Source organism: Notamacropus eugenii, chromosome 2 (genome assembly GCF_028372415.1).
Source record: "Notamacropus eugenii isolate mMacEug1 chromosome 2, mMacEug1.pri_v2, whole genome shotgun sequence".
NCBI lineage: Eukaryota > Metazoa > Chordata > Mammalia > Diprotodontia > Macropodidae > Notamacropus > Notamacropus eugenii.
In genome coordinates, this window is record NC_092873.1 from 22,376,071 (window position 1) to 22,395,797 (window position 19,727).

At 48.2% G+C, this 19,727-nt stretch overlaps 1 protein-coding gene across 8 annotated transcripts in view; it reads left to right on the plus strand.

The window, feature by feature from the left end:
- The window catches only part of ANO1 (anoctamin 1), a 187,579-nt gene that overhangs the window by 153,623 nt on the left and 14,229 nt on the right, over positions 1 to 19,727 (plus strand). For 5 of the 8 annotated variants that reach the window (XM_072639403.1, XM_072639398.1, XM_072639399.1 and 2 more), the window contains 10 exons: positions 2,718 to 2,800; positions 5,410 to 5,421; positions 6,033 to 6,104; positions 8,990 to 9,064; positions 11,056 to 11,257; positions 11,344 to 11,455; positions 13,509 to 13,566; positions 14,173 to 14,273; positions 16,258 to 16,397; positions 19,228 to 19,380. In XM_072639403.1, coding sequence (XP_072495504.1) covers positions 2,718 to 2,800; positions 5,410 to 5,421; positions 6,033 to 6,104; positions 8,990 to 9,064; positions 11,056 to 11,257; positions 11,344 to 11,455; positions 13,509 to 13,566; positions 14,173 to 14,273; positions 16,258 to 16,397; positions 19,228 to 19,380 — 1,008 coding nt within the window. Of the gene's footprint in view, positions 1 to 2,717; positions 2,801 to 5,409; positions 5,422 to 6,032; positions 6,105 to 8,065; positions 8,144 to 8,989; positions 9,065 to 11,055; positions 11,258 to 11,343; positions 11,456 to 13,508; positions 13,567 to 14,172; positions 14,274 to 16,257; positions 16,398 to 19,227; positions 19,381 to 19,727 lie in introns of all 8 variants that reach the window. The other 3 variants (XM_072639404.1, XM_072639402.1, XM_072639405.1) reach the window with 2 other exon arrangements.

Here is a 19,727-nt window from a genome sequence, read left to right on the forward strand (position 1 = left end):
CTACAACTTACCTGCTTTTCCCATTGTTGGCTCAAATTACATGTCGTGTGTGTAAGTCCTAACACTTCCGAAGAGCAGGCATAGTCTAGAAGAAGGTCAGAATTGCAAGACTTAATTGCCACTAACTAGCTGTGTGACCTTGGGCAAGTTGCTTCCTATCTCTGGCCTTACAGCTTCCCCCGCTATACTGTGAAGGTTTTGACCTGCCTTGTCTTTGGCTCATCTGTCCCTGGCATTCACAGTTTGACTAGGACCCTCCTTGCTTTACCATGCAAAGTCAAGCCATTGAGAGCTGTTAGAGATCCTGCTCCATGCCAGGCACTGTGATCAGTGTTTGGACCACAAGAACCCCTGACCTCAGGCAGTGTCTGTTTGTAGGATTTCTCTTTCCACCACATGTCTAATATCTGCCTTTTTGGTCCCCTCACCTGACCATAGGCAAGTGAATCCACAAATATGGAAATAGCAGAGAGCCCAGAGGCAGGTGAGCAAGCAGAAGGATAAGGATGGGCAGCTTCATAGCTGCAGCTTCCATGTCTATAAGGCTTTAAGGTTGGTCCCAGGGCTTTACACACATTATGTCATTCCAACCTCATACCAACCCCCTTGAGTCAGTGGTTCCCATTTTACAGATCAGGAAACTGAGGCCCAGTGAGCCATTTGCCCAGAGTCACACAACTAGTAAGTGATTGAGGCAGGTTTCAGGTTAAGATTTACAGTCCTCTAGCCACTAGACCAAGATGCTTCCTGAAGCCATCTTTCCAGAGAGTCTGCTCTCAGGGTTACCTTTCAAAGATTCCCTTAATAAGACTGCAAGCAGGCATGTCATGGACCAGCGTGTAAGCACGTTTTCAGTTCAGTTCAGGCTTAAGTCTTCTGTGTGCCAAGCAGGGCCCCAAGGCAAAGAAAAATAATTGAGTGAGGAGAAAGAAGAGAGGCAGACAGGGACACAAATCTGGAGCTTGTAGGGAGGAAAAAGTCAGGCAGCTGGCATTCAGTGAGACTTGAAGCTCTGCAGGCACACGTTCTTTGGTACTTTTTGTTGTATCATCTGTGGGGCCTGGCACAGGTGCCCTGGCCAAGGTAAGTACTTAACCCATACTGACAGAATTCAATGAGAGTGGGCCCAGAACCCTGCTCTCAGAGTCACTGTTGAATTGGTGGCAGCTCCAGCAGCCTGAAGGCATCAACAGTGAGTGATCATGGGTCTTGGATTCTAGCAGTGGCTGCTAGAGGCATGCTCAGAGACTGGAGTCGCAGGCCAGCTTTCAGCAATGGTGGCTCAGACATTTGGATAGAACATGGAATTCAGGAAGGAAAAGTACATGAAATAAGACTGGAGAGGTGTGTTGGAAGAGCAATGGCATGACATAGTCAATATAGCAGGTGTGGGGAGTATGGACTGGGAATGGGAGAGAATAAATGCAGGAGAAACCATTGGTGTCACAATGGACCAACTGAGAGATACGGAGGTCCTAAAACATGGAGTTTCATTAAAGTGGATGATGACAATTGGTTGGAAATGGGCAGGGAACAGGGGATGGCAGAGTCAAGGCAGACTTCATGGTGGTCAACCTAGATGGCTGCAGTGATGGTGCTCTCAAGAGACTGAGGGGCATTCTAAGGTGGGGCAGGTTCAGAGGAAAAGTGATGAATTCGAGTTTGGCTAAGTTGAGTTTGAGATGTGATTAGGACATCCAGGAGCAGATTCCAGTGAACTGACCCAATGCTCAAGGACAAGCTTAGGGTAAGATATCTAGATCTGGAAGTCAGACAGGTAGGAATTAACCCATGGAAACTGGTGGGTTCTTCGAGGAGGTCAGTGTAAACAGAGACAAGATTGATGAGTGTCCAGGATGCAGACCCAGGCAACAGCCATTCTAGGACCAAGAGACAGATGATCATCCATTCAAGGAATGAAGAAGGAGCAATGTCCAGATGCCTGGAAAGAGGACCAAGACAGCCATGCCCTGGAAGCAGGGGGAGGAGGAGGGTGTGTGTGACCAAGAGTGTCAAACTGCAGAGCACTCACATGGAATAAGGACTGGGAAAAGACCACTGGGTTTGTCAGTTAAGATGTCACTGGTGGCCTTGGAAGAAGAGTTTTGAGTCAAGTCGTAGGCTTGGGAGCCCAATCTTCAAGGAAATTACAAGTGAGCGTGAAAGGAAAGAAAGCACAGGAAGACAGCTTGAGGAGCTAGCAAGGTCTAGTGAAGGGTTGGGTTTCTTTGTTGGAGGATGCAGGAGACTTGGGTGTTTGTTGACAGATGGGGAAAGAGCACACAGGTAGATGGGTAAGATGACTCAGTTCCAGCCCTCATGGAACTTAATGAACTAATAGGAACATAAAACATAGATAAAAAGAACCAGACTATGAAAGAGACTGTGATAAGTACCTCATGAAGAGAACAGAGTGCTTTGGGGATGACTTCTGGCTGGACATACCAGGGAAGGTTTCGTGAAAGAGTTGGCTTTAGATCTGGGATGGACTGGGTGGGTGAGGCTGGAGACAGGCCATCTCAGGTCACTGGAAATGTAAAGCTAACCTGGGCCAGCCCAGTGGGGAGGGTTGCCCCAGTGACTCACTTCAACCTCAGCAGCCAGTGTGTCTAAATAGGTCCTTCTGAGCCAGCTTGACACGGGTTTTGACGGCCATGCAGACATTAACAAAATTGCCTGTGAATTTGACTCATTTCTTTTTTCTGTGCTCCATCCAGCTGCCATGTTTATGGAACACTGGAAGAGAAAACAGATGCGGCTTAACTATAAATGGGACCTGACTGGGTTCGAGGAGGAAGAGGTCAGTACCACTGGATGCTGGCTGCATCTATACCCTTCTCCTGCCTCTTAATTGCTGAGGAGTTTGTAGGTCCCAAAAACAACTCTGTCCATCCTCCTGCATGGTGTGAGGGTAAATGTATGGGATGGTAAAGTGATCCCTGTCCAAGGCCTGAAGGAAAATCCTCCACATGGTCTGTTTCTGAGCTCATTTCTTGATGTGTTGGAAGCATGTTTGGTTACCAGGGAGACCTGCCCCATGTATGTGCAGGAATGCTTTGGACATCCACACCACTGGGAGACCATAGCCACTGGTGTGGTCATGGAGATTCCTGTATACTCAGACTCCCTCGGTACTCTGGTTAAGGTGCTAAAAGCAGGGCCTGGGCCATGTGGTGGAAGGCAGCCTGCCCATCCAGGCGTACCCACTGGCCTTGCCAGGGTAATATGAGTTGAAAGACTCACATAAGTGAGGCTCAAACCTCCTTCTTCTGGCCAGCTCGCTGGTTGATGCTTCTACCGTTGGGTGTGGTTAACAGCAAGGGGGTGGAGGGAAGGTGGAAATACTGAAGAGGATGAAACCCATTGGCCCCTTTGGGATCTAAAAAAAGGAGGGAAGATTCAAAGTGTAATTATTATAACTTCTTGGAAGGGCTTGAAGCCAGAGTTCTCTGTCTTCTCCCAGCATCTCAGGAGAAATAACCTCATTGACTCATCCCTAATTACCAGTTTCCTTGGGTACAAGCCCTCAGATCTTGTCAGATGAAAAAGTGGGATCATTTATTAGAAATGTTTCTGGCATAGACCCCAAGCCCTCAAGAGCAGCTCCCACCAGACACCAGCCCTGGGACCTTCTGAGTTCCTTTGCACATGATAGCAGACTATCTGAGTTTGGGTTCATTCGATTATTTTTTTAAATCTTATATCCATTTGGGTAATGATGTAAAAATCTCTTTTGTGTCTAAAAATAGCCAGATATTTCTATGTACACAAAAGCAGTCATTTCAACCATTTTGATGGAGAGTAACCCTTGAGGTTGGAAGCACAAATATGATTTTATCCCCTTGTTTGATTTGTCCCACGGGGATCATGTAGCCCCCAGTACACCCTCTTAGTGTTCTCCAAAATGTGTGTGTGCCCCAGACTGAAAGCATTCTCTGGGTCAGTACCCACAAACAACCACAGCTTAGGAGCCCCCACTGATGTGCTTCCATCTACTGGCTGTCCAGAAGACATGGTGGTGTGCCCCCAAAAAGAGATTTAATTAAATAGCTTGGCAAACTAAGTGACAAGAAATGATCCCTGCTATGTGAGTACGCTGTGCCATAAGTTACCACAAAAATGCTGGGTCAGGGCACACATGTAGAAAACATGCATGGCCATACATGGAATGCATGTGTGTAGGATATACTATGGGCAGGAAACTTGAGTAGTGGATCATGCATGCCAGGAGCCCAGGTGATTTGGGCACATATGGGGAGGGCATGCATGTGGGTTATATGTACAAATAGATGGAGCCTGATTGATTGAGATTTCACTGGCATTAAGCTGTTGCTTGGTGCCAAGTACTGTGCTAAGTGCTGCCATACAAGGGACTCCCCTTCTAATGTAAGTTTGACAGTCTGACTCTTTGACTTGATTGGGGTGAGGAGAAGAGTTGGGGGAAGGTCCCTTTCCACCCAGAGCTGTGCTTGGCATGGCTGTAGGACCCTGGAAGCCTGAAACATTTTTAACATGTTGTATCTAATGGACAACATGACATCACGGTTAGAGGTGCTGGATTTGGAGTCAGCAGGGCCAAACTCAACCTCTCCCACTTACTAACTGTGGCCCTCGACACAGCCTCCAAAACCTCAGTTAACTAATCCTCCAAGACTCTAAGTTACAAATGGCTCGTCTTCTTTGTAGGAAGATCCTGCACCAGGGAAATCACTAGTCCTTGGTGTGGTTGAGGAATGGGAAAATGATGCTCCGGACAGGACGAAGTTCTTGAGTCCTCCTTAATAGTCTTCTAGATCCAGAGAAAGGACAGGACCTTAGAGGCCCAAGCCCCTCATCTGACAGTTGAAGGCACTCATACAACTACCTAAATTACAGCTCTGGAATTGAACCCAAGGCCTCTGGCTCCAGAGCCAGGCCACACTGCCACGGTGGTGCTGGAAACAGCTGAGTCTCCCCAGACTTCATGAGTGTCTCCAAAGTGGACTTCTTGAGACTGGGCCCCCCAGTTGCTGCTAGGCAAGAGAAGCATGAAATGCCATCGCCCTGGGGCATTTTGCATCCCCAGAGGTTTGTGCACCAGTGGTGAAGGATAAAATCAGGAAGCACCAAATACATGGAGTCTCATTACTCAACCTTGTGCTTCCCTCACAGTAGCCCAATTTAAACACCCTCCATCCTCTGAGAGGTTCCACTGCTGTAGAAAGGTGATTTATTTTGATGATTCCCCAAACAATGATTCAGGATTCAACAGCCATCAGGGTGGAACCTTTGCCCAGGTCCACTCTCCCTGATTTTCTGCCTTCTCTGCAAAAAAAGAGACTGCAGTTTTTAGTGAATGTCTCCCCTAAGCCCGTTGAAGTAATCTCCAATTTGTGTTTCTTTCTCCTCCCATTTTACTGATCCATGAAGGAGACCGTCAAGGTTTGGAACTTTTTATGACTCTGTTTCCTCCTCCTGCCCTGTCTCCCTGCAGAAAGGAACTTTGCACTCCTCCTTGATGCTCAACCATTGTTTCATCTCCTTTCCTGCTTCTGACAGGGCCCTTCTTGGCCTTTGCCTTGTAACCAGGCTCTCTTGACATTCAGCCTTCCATATTCATTTCTATGCCTCCAGCTGGTCCAAGCCAAGCGCCTGCCTTTGAATGAAGGGAGAGGGGGGTGGGTTCCTTGCATCCGCCGGTGCTTGCTGGGGCTACTTTTTCTTCTCTGATGGCTGTGTGGCCCTTGTCTCCGGCTACTGTCTCCATGGGCAGAGAATTCTCACACTGTCTGGGGCTTGCTGCCAGGAAATAGACACTGCCTCACGGGTAGGGGCAGCTCCTCTCATCCATTGTCAGTGGGGAAAATTCCCTGATAAGGGGAGGTGGGGTCCAAACAGTACAGCTCCGACCTGGCACCAACCTCCAGTAGCGCTTCAAATTGGGCAGGCACATACCTGACCCAAGTCTAGGGAGCAGTTGGCCATGTGGTCACATCTGGGCTGGCCTGGCATTTCTCTTTGTAACTGAACTGAAGACCGGCTTTATTCCACAGGCTCATCCTAGGGCAGAGTACGAGGCCAAGGTTTTGGAGAAATCCCTTCGGAAAGATTACCGACGCAGGGAGGTAGGTGCCCCATTGCCTTGGCAATTTTCACTGAGAGCCCTGATCCTTTGTGGGCAGTGTGTTGTGTCAGGGGCCTGAAGCTGGCCTCACCAGGCAAAGGGTCTTCCAGCAGTGAGCTCCTATTCTGTGCCAGGTGCTCTACTGGGTATTTATGCACAGAAACAAAGAGCTAATAGTAATGATAGGGATGATGACAATTATGTACATACATACTTACATACAGACTTACATACAAACTTTAAGGTTTACAAAGCATTTTACACAGAATATCTTCTTTGATCCTCATAACACCCCTGGGAAGCAGGTACCACTGTTATCTCCATTTTACACTGAAATGAAATAACTTGCCCAGCATCACACAGCTATTAAATATCTGAGGCAGGTCTTTCTGGCGCCAAGGTCAGTGCCCTATGATCCTGCCCTCAAGAAAGTAACATGCTATGGAGAAAATGCAGTGTTAATGCTGAGAACTAAAGATCAAATATCTACCCGGTAACGACAAAGTGCTGGATGTGGGGAAGAGAGAGCTAACAACTGAGGGAGGGGATTGATCCGGAAAAGACCTTGAATGATGAGGCAGCTGAGGATTGGAGAGATTAGGGGATTCCCTGAGGAGAGGTGTGAATGGGAATATCCCCATTGTTCAGAGGAGGCAGTAGAGGCCAAGAGGGGTTGGGTGTGACCCAGACCATCCACATGTCGGGCAGGATTCAGTCTTGAGTCTTCCTGACGAGCCAGCATTGTACCCACCCTACCACCTGACTGCTTCTACTCAACTTACTACAACTTAGATTGGGAAGATCTGTAGGGACAGGATCCAAGGATCTAAGTTAGAAGGAACCTTAGACTTCAGTCATCCAGACCAACTTCCCCATTTGACGGATGAAGTAAACTGAGGCCCTGAGGGGGGCATCCACTTGCACAAGGTCACATAGGTGGTAAGTGGCAGAATCAAGAGTTCTATCATCAGGGTACCCAGCCACAGTGTGATCACAATGGGCCATGTGAGAGATGTGAGCTTGTGCAGTTGGAGACCTGAGGAGGCTGTCAGAATCTCATCCAATCTCCTCACCTTACAGGGGGAGGGAGGAACAGAGACCAGGCTGTAGAGAAAAGCTAATGTGGTACAACAGGACCGTAAGTCCAAGCACTGGGGAAGGAGCAAAACTGAAACAGTCCCTGCCCCCAGGGTGCTGCCATTCTCCTGAGGGAGTAAGTACAGAGTCATTTCAAGGGGCAGAAAGTGCTAATGGCTGCAGAGATGGGGCTCAGGAAAGACTTTGAAGGAAGTCAGGGACTTTTTGAGGCAGAAACAGGAAAGAATGGCCTGCCTTCCAGACAAGAGAAACATCCTAGGCAAAGGCCTAGAGTCAGGAGAAGATCTGTGGGGGAAGCACATCAGATTGGATACAGAGGACTTGTGTTTGAATTCCACACATTCCCTGCATGACCTTGGGCAAGACTCTTTTCCTCAGTTTCCTCACTGTGAAATGAATGCATTGGACTCAAATCTGAGATCTCCCCCAGCTCTAAATCTGGGATTATGTGCTCAAATCCCAGAAGGGATTGACCTAGTCCAAGGCTTCAGGCCTTCACCAGGTCTAAAAAGAGAAAGAGGTGGAGTCTGTGGTCTCTGAGGTCCCTCCAAGTTCCAAATCCTGGCCTCCAGCACTAGGAGATGGAGTGTTCGTCCAGTTCTGTCCTATGCTTGACATTTATTCCCAAATGTCTCTTCTGTGGCATTTCTTTTCAAAGTTGGCGCCTGCCATCTGTTCTTTGTTTAAATTGACCTGAACCAGAAATTAGCCTTGGAGTAAACAAAGCCTAGGCGAGCTCTCTGCTTATGCTGTGCGCACCAGTCGGGTGGGCAAGCATGACTCAGCGGGCACTGGCATCCCCTTGGACGACACTCCAGCTCCCGGTCCATTTTTTAGTTGTTCCTTTCCTCCCGCTGCCCTCAGAAGCCTGGACGTTTGTCGGAGGAGACAGCAAATGGATGGAGAAAAAGAGTTAAGACAGCCATGGTGGGGGTGAAATTGGTACATTTCCCTTCCTGAAGAAATTGAAATGTTGGGGCATTTGCCAAAAAACAAAGTCAATGATATCCGTCATTCCCTGCCTTACCCTCTGGCCCCCAACCAAGTCTGGCAGCTCAGACTTTTATTTCTGATGTTCATGCCCATCTCCTTTGCCCATCTAGCACCCATGGAGAGACTGGCACTGCATGGCTGAGATCAGGCTTTGTTTTTAAAAGGAGGGAGATGTTAACGGTTCCTGAAGCATGACAAGCGAGCTTGACCCAGTTGCCTGTGGGCTGTTTGCTTGGTTGGAGTGCACGTGTTGTTTTTGAACGTCCATGCCCCCTTACCCACCTGGCATGGATATACCGCTTTCATTGTTTTCAGGGATGTCTTACTTCATTAAACAGCACTTTGATGGTTGAAAAACACCAGAGTCCTCCAGTCCCATCCAGGAAAGTTGACCAGGTCAATGGCAGGTTTTTAACCAACATTGCCTCCCAAGCTTGATAACCATCTTCTTGGTTCCTATAGTGAAAGGGGTAAATTAACAGATTCAGATCAAAAAGGGTGCTTAGAAATTGGCATCATGGTTGGTGGGGGGTGGCAAACAGCATTTTAACCTGTGATGAGGAATGCTTGCTTCAACTTGATGTGGAGGAGGCAGATAACTGTGCTGGTCTGTGGGATGGACAACGAGGCAAGTCAGGTTCCCCCAGCTTAGGAGGAAGTGGGGAAGAACACCCCCTGTCCTCCCTTTCCTAGGACTGCCCTCTAGTTTTTGACTCTTTGCATACACAAGCCTGCTTCCTTCCCAGGGCTGGCAGAGGCAGGGATAAGTGACAACATGTTTATTTCATGTTATAGATCGATAAGGAGAAACTGACATGGAAGGACCGACTCCCAGCCTACCTGACCAACTTTGTCAGCTTTATCTTCATGGTAAGTGTTCAGGAAACCACAGACAGACCTGGGGACTACTCCTGGCTGGCCCTGGTCAATTCAATTGGGCAGGTCTTTCTGCCAGTCTCTGGAGAGACTGAGGCAAAACTGGAATGGTCCCTGCCCTCTAGGGACTCACTACTTGTATAAATAAATAGGAAATACATACAATGTAAATACAAAATAATTAGGGAAAAGGAAATGGTAAGAACTTGAGGGTAGAGTAGTAATAGGGGACCACTGAAAGTTCTTGGCCAGAGGAGTGGCATGATCACACCTGTGCTTGAGGACTCCAAGAGTGAAGTCATCAGTCCTGGACTTGCAGTAGATACCTTGCCTAGTAGACCTCCTTAAGGGCCAGAATGGGAGACTTGAAGTTTATCAGCCCCTTGAGGTCTTGGTTTTTGGATGACTAAATCAGCTTCAGAATCAGCTGTTTGTCTTTGTCATGAGACCAGATTCCCTGTTCTTAAATATGAGCCTGAGGCTGACTCAGCATTAAGGTCCTGTCTGGGCAAGAAAAGCTAACATTTCCATCTCCCTTTTAGGGTTGGGTATGTGATCTTATGTGAATTTCCCAGGGAGCAATTATTCTTATTTCCCATTTCACAGAGGAGGTCACTAATGCTCAAAAAGGTGAACTGGCCCTGCATCAACCAGTCAGGAATTGGCTAACGTGAGATCAATAACCAGATCTCCCAAACCCCACCTCCAATCCTCTCCTCTTCCCCCAACTCAAATCCTAAAAAGCAAAGGAAATCAGCTCTCCAGTTGGGTGGGATTCTGAGCGTTGTTGGGATCTGCTGGTAATGGGAGGCCAGGGCTGACCCCACCTCCCACCAAGGCTGTTGGCTCTCAATGCCTCTCATCACTCTCATCAGTAAGCAGGGTGGTGTCAGCTGCCAGCTGCTGTGTGGATGGGAGCAAGGAAGGTGGAAGAAAGCCTCCAGTTGAGGAACAGCTATCTGATCAGGGAGGGCCTCCCCACAGGGCTCTGCTGGGAAGGGAAGGGCTCTAGGTACAACCTTTATTCATCTCCTGAATCTCTTGGCTGGCTCTGTTTACTTTCTCTTCAGCTGTCCCTGTTTCCAGACACCAGAAATAACAACAGGGCTTGATTTGTTCTAACTAATTCTTGTAAACCTCTGTCTTAGGTCATTAAGCAATAGTGATGATTAAATGTGTGTAATGTTTAATGTATCCTTCCTGTGGATCGTCACTATAGCCTTGTGAGTGCAACCAGGTGGCACCAGTCATCGCCATGAGGCCAAATCTGGCCTCAGACACTTCTTGACCCTGGGAAAATCATTTAACCCTGTTTGCCTCAGTTTCTCATCTGTAAAATGAGCTGAAGGAGGAAATGACAAACCACTCCAGTATCTCTGCCAAGAACTCCAAATGAGGTCACAGAGTTGGATGTGGCTAAAAACTGATAACAACAAAACAGCCCTGTGAGGTAGCTACTCTAGATTCAGCTGCCCCCACTTTACAGAGGAGACTAAGATTCAGGTTAAGTGACTTGCCCAGGGTCTCACAGTTAGTCAGTGTATGAGGCAGAATTTGAACTTAGGATGTCTTGCAGTGCCTTAGTCACAGACTTCTTTGGTGATGAAGCAGACCAATCAGAAAGGGCTAAAATTTGGACATTCCTGTTCATGATCCTGGATAAGTCATTATACCACAGGACAGCTTAATCTAGGTTGTCTGTCTCTGCCTCTGGAATGGGAACCCCTTTGAACTGGGAGCAGGAATTGTCTTTCTATGTTCACCTTTGGTGATTTATATACAGTAATTTCTCCATAAATGCTTTATTCCTTCATGCTATCTGGCTGCTTCCCTCATTGTGGACTGTGGAATACCTCACTGGATGGTTCCAATAAGAAAGGACTCAAATCCACAGCCTCTTTTGCTCCCAGGGCTCACTCTGCTGACTCACTTGGTTCTTCCTGAGAGGCTAGATTGAAAGCCATGCTTCTCTCTCTCCTTCTCAGATTGGACTGACGTTTGCCATCGTGTTTGGAGTTATCATCTATAGAATCTCCACTGCAGCTGCTTTGGCCATCAGCTCCTCCCCCTCCGGCCGGTCCAACGTGCGGGTCACGGTCACGGCTACGGCAGTCATCATTAACCTGGTGGTCATCATTATCTTGGATGAACTGTATGGCTCCATAGCACGTTGGTTGACCCAGATCGGTGAGTAGTGGGCACCCTGGTGCCAGTTCCCACCTCTGTCTTCTGCCAGGGCTATTTGAACACAAAACCCATTTTCTTGGTTTTAGAGGTGCCCAAAACGGACAAGAATTTTGAGGAGCGGTTGATATTCAAGGCCTTCCTGCTGAAGTTCGTGAATGCTTACACCCCCATCTTTTACGTGGCTTTCTTCAAAGGCCGGTAAGAACCCCAGAAACCAGCATATTCACTTTCTGGGAGGATGGACCCTTGCAGGGGGAGGGCAGCCCTTAATACTGTAGATGATAGAGTAAACTTGTGGATACCTAAATGCTCTGGTGGGTCACTCGATGTCCAGGGAACCATGGCCAGGCAGGCACTGAAAGCTGAGGTTTGCATATCACATGGAATCACATGATATCAGGCAGGTGCCTAGTCAACACCACTCACCATTATTGTCCAGTCCTGAGACCTGTCCTGTTCTGGGCCTGACTCAAGACAGTGACCCTGGGTGGTTTGTCATATAGTAGAAAGGAAAGAGGGCTGGCTTTGCAGTCAGAGGACTTGAGTTGGAATCCTAGCTCAACATGGAGTCCTGGGTCAATGAGGGGAAGGTCCCTTACAGTTCTATAGCCATAGGCTACCTAGTCCTGCCTCCTCACGTGTTGGCCAGTGGGAAGAGGACGTTGGGGGTGATCTTGGCCAGGCCCCCACTAGCACCCACAGCTTCTAGACTGTACCAAGGCCTCCCTGGCCACATTCCCAGGTCACAAATCGTGTTGCACCTGAATTTCAGAGCTCACTCCCACTGCCAGTGTAGTCAACCTCATTTCCAATCTAAAAATCTCCATCCCAGGAGGCCACATTCCAGGTCACCCCTCTAGAGCTCTAAGCTTGGAGTCAGGAAGACCTGAATTCAAATCCTGCCTCCAACAGTTGCTAGCTGTGTGGTCTTGAGCAAGTCAAAGCAAACCTTTGTTTGCCTCAATTTCCTCCTCTGAAAGATGGGGATGATAACAGTGCCTTCCTCCCAGAGTTATGAGGGTCAAATGGGATCATTGTAAAGTGATTAACACTGGGCCTGGCACGTAGTAGGCACTAAATAATAGTTACTTCTTTCCCTTCTCCTTCCTCTTGTGAGCCCAGATCTGATTTGGGGTTCATCTTGCCCATTGATGGGATCTTGGAAAATGCTGGTTTTGTGACCCACTCTCACCGTCATTATTTTATTTGAAGGGACCAAAAGTTGTACAAAGAACTCTGAGAACCTCTTCTAATCGAAATCCACAGGGAAACTTGTGAATTGGCCTGTCTGGCCCTGGAGCCAGCACAGACCAATTGTGCTAAGGAGAGCTGAGACACCCCTACACACACACACAGCAACTCCCCACTTCCACTGGCAGTGCACTTGCCTCACATGAGAGTCCCCAGGAAACCATTGCCTCCCAAAATCCTTTGGTGTCCCATTCAAATGAAAAAGAGGAGAGAGGCAAATATGGAAGAAAACATCCTCCCCTTTCCCCACCATTCTTGGTCTCTTTTCCTGATCCCTTGCTGTGTGTGTGTGTGTGTGTGTGTGTGTGTGTGTGTGTGTGTGTGTGTGTGTGTGTGTGTGTGTGTGTGTGTCTGCGTCTGTCTCTGTGTGTGACAGAGACAGAGACACAGAGGAGATAGTTTCACAATGAGCCTCCCAGGTCTGGAGCCTCTTTTGACACTCATCAGGGCCAGGGTGGTCATGCTGCCCATGAGGCCATCTGACCTCTGTAGTGGATAGGAGGGTCTGTCTCCTGGCCAGGGAATTAATGGAGAGACCAGGGCATGGACCTGGGGTGCCACTCACTGCTTGGTCCAAGATGCTTTCCAGGCCTGCTCCAGCCTCAGTTAAGATGCCAAGCTCAGTGTCCTCCTCCCCACCCCTGCCTTGGGGCCACATCTCCCCATCCTCCATCCTTATTTTCCTGTTGGGGAAGATAAATGTCTTTCTTCTTGACTCTCTTACACTTTTAAGGGATGTTTACAAGGGAGGCAGGGGTCAGACGAATGTTGGCAAAGCAGAAACATCTGTGGTATTTTTGCAGCAGATGAGAATGTGGAGATAGCGTGCCCTCAGCCCAGTCCCACTTCAAACAGAAACAATCCATCCAGCAGACCCTCGGGTCACACTCCCCACTCTTCCCACCAGGACAGTGGAGGGGGGGAAGAGCTGCTCTCCCATGATGCCCCAGGAGTTGAGCTTCCTGCTCATCAACCTCCCCCCACCCCAATCTTCTTCTAGGTTTGTTGGACGCCCAGGAGACTATGTCTACATCTTTCATTCCTTCCGCATGGAGGAGGTAACTGGCACCCCCCAGGGTTCCCCACCCAGCTCTGGCCTTGTTTCCATCACCTATCCCTTTGGGATCTTTCAAAGAGAGAAGCTGACTTGACGAGAGCAGTGGAGGCCACCAATTCTCTCCTTACCCCCCTCCCCAGATCCTTAGCTGAGCTTAGATCTTTCATAGTCCATCTGTACAGACTCCAACCCCGAAACAGGATGTTTCCCTTGATTTAAAAACAAGATAAACGTCAGCACATGTAGACTAGACTGGCAATGTGGCCTAATGGGCAGAGCATTAGCCATCAATATCTGGTCAATAGCCAGGTGACAGTCTTAGCTGTGCTAGCAGCTTACTCCAGACTCAAGTAATTGCCATCTGGACCTCTGAACCTTAGTCTCCCCTGAGGGAGACTGCCTCTAATAAGAGGCATTGAACTTGGTGCTTTTCTAGGGGATCACTAAGGTTTTCTGTTCCCAGGGAAGGCTGGGCTTGGCAGGGAGATGCTCTTGAGTGACTCTGGGCCCCCTGGCCCCATTCCAGTGCCCTCATCTGGGTTGGGGAGGGGGAGAGGGAGGTGATCAACAGAGCCTGATGAGTTCTCCTTCCTTTGTGCTGTCCCAGTGTGCACCTGGTGGCTGTTTGATGGAGCTCTGTATCCAGCTTAGCATTATCATGTTGGGCAAGCAGCTGATTCAGAACAACTTGTTTGAGATTGGCATCCCGTAAGTGACCCACCATAGTGGGGAAGGGCTGATTGGGGGAACCCAGGGTGGGGGTTTCTCCCCTTCGGAGGCTGACTGACAGTCCCCTGTGCAGTCAGCTGGATCAGATAACCTTCAAGGTCCTTTTCATGCTCCAGACAAACACCCCTGATGGTGATGGCCTGGAAAAGTGAGGGCCTTTGGATCCACCTTCTCTGGACAGCATGAAGGGAGAGGAGACGTGTAGCAACCACCTCACTGTTATTAATGAGGCTCAAAGGAAGATAGACTTTGTAAACTCTAAAATACACATGAACGTAAGAGATTTTATTTTTAATTTCGTCTGCAAACTCGTACGTTCTATGAGACCATTTCTTCAAAGTTATGAAAGTTGGCACTTTTATGACTAGCTTTTGTAAAATGTAAGTCCCAAGCTCTGTGCTAATCTCTTCTGATCCTCATCACAACGCTGTGAGTAGGTGCCATATTTTACAGATGAGGAAACTAAGGCAGGCAGGTGAAGTGACTTGCCTAAGGTCACAGAGCTAGTCAAAGTCTGAGATCAGTTCCTGAGCGCAGTTTTCGTACTGTGTGCACTGTGGTGCCCCCTAGCTGCTCTACTGATTACTGCAGTTTGCAAATATCTTGATGTATCTGAGAGTAGGTGGGTGATTCCTCCAGATTCTCTTAGCCCTCTCTTAGTGGTGTGTAAATGACAGCTCCATGTGTTTCCATGATCACTCAGCTAAAAGATACAAAGGCAGATCTTCCTAATCTATAAAACATGTATAATCATAATAGTAATTCCCACCCACTTCTCTCTGAGAATTTTTTATTTTTAAGTTTCATCTAGTCATTTTGTTGGCATAGGGGAAGCCCAGTGTGGAAATGGCTTCCATCTATGTGGACAGCCATCTGCCTCACAGCTTAGAGTCTTAGAGAGTTATTTAGAACCTGGGATAACAGAGCCAGTATGTGTGGGGTGGGACTCCACCCCTCCCCCCAGGGCCCTTCTGGCACCAAAGCTGGCCTTCTGTCCTGTCCATTGGTCTAGGGTGACTCTTGCTGGGATAAAGCAAAATGTTCACAGTTGAGACAAGTCACTTGAGGATGAGGTGGGGATGAGGTGGGGGCAACCTGACAAGGGCCCTCAGGGCTCTGGTTTGACTTAGTAGCCTTGACCTAGTGATTCAAGCTCTGTGGATCTCCAAGGCAGGATGACTAAGTCGTCTGGTGGACTGATGTGTGGTTAGATCCACTAACAAGCCACACTCTCAGCTTGAGGTTGCTGCAGGGTTCTTTGTGTTCTACAGAGGCCAATGACATCCAATTGGATGAACAGTTTGGGAGCTGGCTGGAGGCTCACCCTCCCTCAGACTGAGAGGCAAAGGGCACTGAGCCTGCCATCCGAAGGACTCAAATCATGTCCCATCTCCACCATTCACCATTTGTAAGACCATGGACATCACTTTTCTTGTCAGTGAATCAAGGCAGGTTAGACAAGATGACCTCAAACGTCTTTTCTGACTCTACATTCTGGGAATCTTAAGCGATTCCTTCATTCATGAGTTGATCACACATTATGTGCCAGGCCCTGTGCTGGAAGCATGTGATCCTGAGAGAACAGGAGTAGCTTCCATTCTCCTGGAGCAGGTGGTACCAGGGACAGTGGAAAGAGCCCTAGACCAAGAGTTGAACTTCTGCACGTGTTACCTATGTGACCTTAGGCAAGTCATTTTATTCCAGGGCCTCCATTTCTTCATCTCTTATCTTTCTGTCCCTGAGTTTTATGTAGGTTTGGGAGTAAAAGGGGTGGAGATCTCAACATTGGAATTAACATAGGGCTTTCTCTGTGGCCTGAATCATGTCAATTATCTGGTAAAACCAAAATGGCATGTACCTGACAGTTGGCTGCCAAGAAGTAAATTCAGTGGTTGTTCCTTGGTTAGCCCCAAAGAATACTTAGTTCTGAAAGCTAATTAACGCCACCCTGTTTGCCTTCCAGAAAAATGAAGAAATTTTTCCGCTACTTAAAACAACAGCGGCCAATTGACCATGAAGAGTCCGCTAAAAAAAGTCAGCGCTATGAGGTGGATTACAACCTGGAGCCCTTCGCAGGGCTGACTCCAGAGTACATGGAAATGAGTAAGTGTGATTTAAAAGAATTCAGATTGTGTGGCAGTGTGGGTGCCTCCTGGAAGGCAAAGCAGGCCTTATCTGCAGAAGGCACTGGAGAGGAACCCGGGAGGCTGCCAAGGACACGGTTCACCTGTTTGGTAGTTTTGACAAGGAGGATTTTTTATAAAATTCCCAGTGGGAAGCTCTCCTTCCCTTCACCCTCATTCTCTACTTTCCCTCCCTTCTGGTGGCTCTTTGAGAGATGTCTGCTTCAGGACCAAAAATTACAGGTAACAATTCTGTGATCACCCCCAAACCCTGGGCAAGACTGTCCTCTTTCTGCTATCCATTGGTGTCAGGGTCTGTGGCACACATAGGTGCTGTTTCTCCACCTTAGCTTGAGTGAGAATGAGGAAGATGGCAGTGGACAAAACATTTTGGGTAGTTGTCCTCCTAGGAGGAGGAATTTCTTCTCTTACAACTGATGTTTTAAACAAACCAAGTTCCTGACGTTCCAAAAGGACTTTCCAGGGAAAGTGGGCAGGAATACAGTTCAGGAATCTACTCCCAGACATATACAAAGAACCTTAAGGTTTAAAATGAAAAAACGATTTCTGTTCAGTCCAGGCAGTCAGCATGAATTTATTAAGTGTGTATTGTGTGTCAGGTGCTGTCTGAAGCACCAGGAGAAAGGTAGATATTCCGTCAAAAAGCGCCCATCCTAATGGAGAATGGTACATATAAATAACTTGCTTCATATAAGGAAAACACAGCAGTGGATGGGAACCTGCCCTGGAAGAGGGGAAGCTACCTGCTGGCCCAGCCTCTCTACTCCTGCCCTGAAGCTGAGTGCAGTTACAATGTAGCTCATTAGAGCTGGCGGGCCACATCCTAGCATAATAAGGTTTCCGTACAGTCCGTGAAGCTGCAGGAGGTTTCATTTGTTTCTGGGCAGCTTGGTATCTTTACTGTCCATTTTTACTCCTCGTATTTGAGGGGATGAGCTTCCCATCCCCCTGTGGGCTTCTCCTGCTGCACTGACTTCTCTGCACATTAGCCTTTGTTCCTGTGGAGATTGTGAGTTCCTGGAGAGTGGGGTCCAGGCTGACCAGGAAGCATCAGTATAAGAGGTATGGGGGTCAGGGTCGATGTCAGCCTCACTTGTCTGGTGCTTGAAGCTAGCAAAGCACTTTTCTCTTGACCACCCTCAGGTGTCAACATCCCTCACGGATGTTACTCTTTGCCATATTTCAGATGAGGCAATGTGGTATAGTGGACTGGGAGTCAGGAAAACTTGGCTTCTGATTCCTCTTCAGACACTTGCTAGCTTGGTGACTTTGGGCAAGGTGCCTGCCTGCTCTGAACTTGAGACACCAGGGGAGCAGATCCACTCAGTGATAGATGGTTGCAATCTGGGCCAAAGCTTGGGGCTCTATGTTTGTGATGCAATCACTCCAGGTGTCAGGGAGATTATGGGAGATGGATGGGATGGCCGCTCCCTCTCCCTGTCAATTACACTCTTTTCCTTGGCAGAGTGCACACATCCAGCTCCATAGGAGGTGCCCCAATCCCACAGATTGTGGGGAGGAAAGAGGGTCTCCTCATTACCTGCTAGACAGGAATGAGTGAGGAACAGTCACCCAAGGGTGGGCCCAAGAAAAGCCCTCTTGGGCCAAGAAAGCACATCTTGGTCTCTGTATCAGCAAGGACCCCAGCATACACAGGAGGACCTGCTGTATAGGTTCTTAGATTTGCTTTTCTAAAAGGAAGAAAGCAACTTTTGAGGGGTCAACAATCAAGCACATATATCACTCACTTAGTTTAGGGGGAAAAGCACCCTGAACTTCAGAGAAAGTACGGAGAAATAAAGATCAACCAACAGACAGGGCTTCCAACTGTCTGACCTTAAGCAATACGGATCAATAGACTGATCCAATTGTCTGACCATTACATATATACATAGTTACCAGAGAGAGAAACACCAACATCTGGGTTTTCAAAGCCAGGGGGCTCCTTAGCAGCTGCCCAGAGTCTCATCTGATCAAACACACACTTCCAATGAGTAAGCTCCAAAATAAAACTTCACCTCAGAGTATAGACATACTTTTCAGAGCCAGAGGGCATCACAACCCTTAAGAATCAGTGCCTCATTAACAAAAGGTGTGGGCCTTCCTACAAAACAAATCTCCCCTAAACAAACTTCCTTTAATGAGCAGGCCCATTAATAGGTGAGGAAGACCTTTAACTTTCATAATTACCATTACAGTCTCTGTGGTGCATTTTGTTCTAGATAGTTGAGGCAGCTCACCTAAAACTGGAAGGTGTCTCTGGGGTCATATATTTCCAGCTCCTTCATTTTTTACAAACTAGGGACCAGAGAGATTAAGGGTCTTGCCTGAGGTTACACAGTTAATCATGGCCATGGTCTTACTTTAGTACTTAGAAAGGGCTATTGATGGGAGTACTTCCAGTAACAGCATCAGGTCCCAAGCCCTTTGTGACTTAGAATCTGACCTATTTACCTTCTCCACCCATTCCTCACCCTATCAGTATTGTCACTACGTCAGTCAGTATGTATGTTAGCCTTCCCAAACAGCCAATTAGGGGCCTCAGAGAGGACTCTCCTCTGGTCTCAGGGCCCTTGCTTGCACTCTTTCTCATGTGTCAGACCTGCCCCAGTAGGGGCTATACTTCAGATCTTGGGGTGCCCTACCATGGTATAGACTCAGAGGAGACCTTGAGTGATTCATTTGTCCAGAAGGTGATTTTCTCCCAGAGACTAAAGCCAGCTGGGGCAGGGCACCCTCAGATACCCACTTATAGACCTATACCCTAAATGCATCCGTCTTTCTTCCAGTAATCCAGTTTGGGTTTGTCACTCTGTTTGTCGCCTCCTTCCCACTGGCACCTCTGTTTGCTCTGCTGAACAACATCATAGAAATCCGTCTGGATGCCAAAAAGTTTGTCACCGAGCTCCGGAGGCCTGTGGCAGTCAGAGCAAAAGACATAGGTAAGTAAGGAGAGAAAAGAGTGAGGTCATCATTTCTTGGCTTCTCACATTCCCCAGCAGCCCTAGTCCAAGTTCCAGCAACTTGTACCTGTAGTGTCCTGTTTTACCTCTAAGACCAAGCAGATGGGGAATGGCCTCCTTCCCTGGCTCCAAGCTCTGTCCCTTTCTGTCTCTGGGGCAGGTAGTTCTTTGGACTGGTTTCTGATTGTGGCTTTTTATCCTCTTTTGGGGTGGGGGTGATAGCCACCCCCCCGCACACACCCCTGTACCCATAGCCCTGGATCAATTCTAGCTGTCCCTGGCCCAGGAGCCTCAGGAGCTGTGTACCAGTCCCAGCTCTGGTGCTA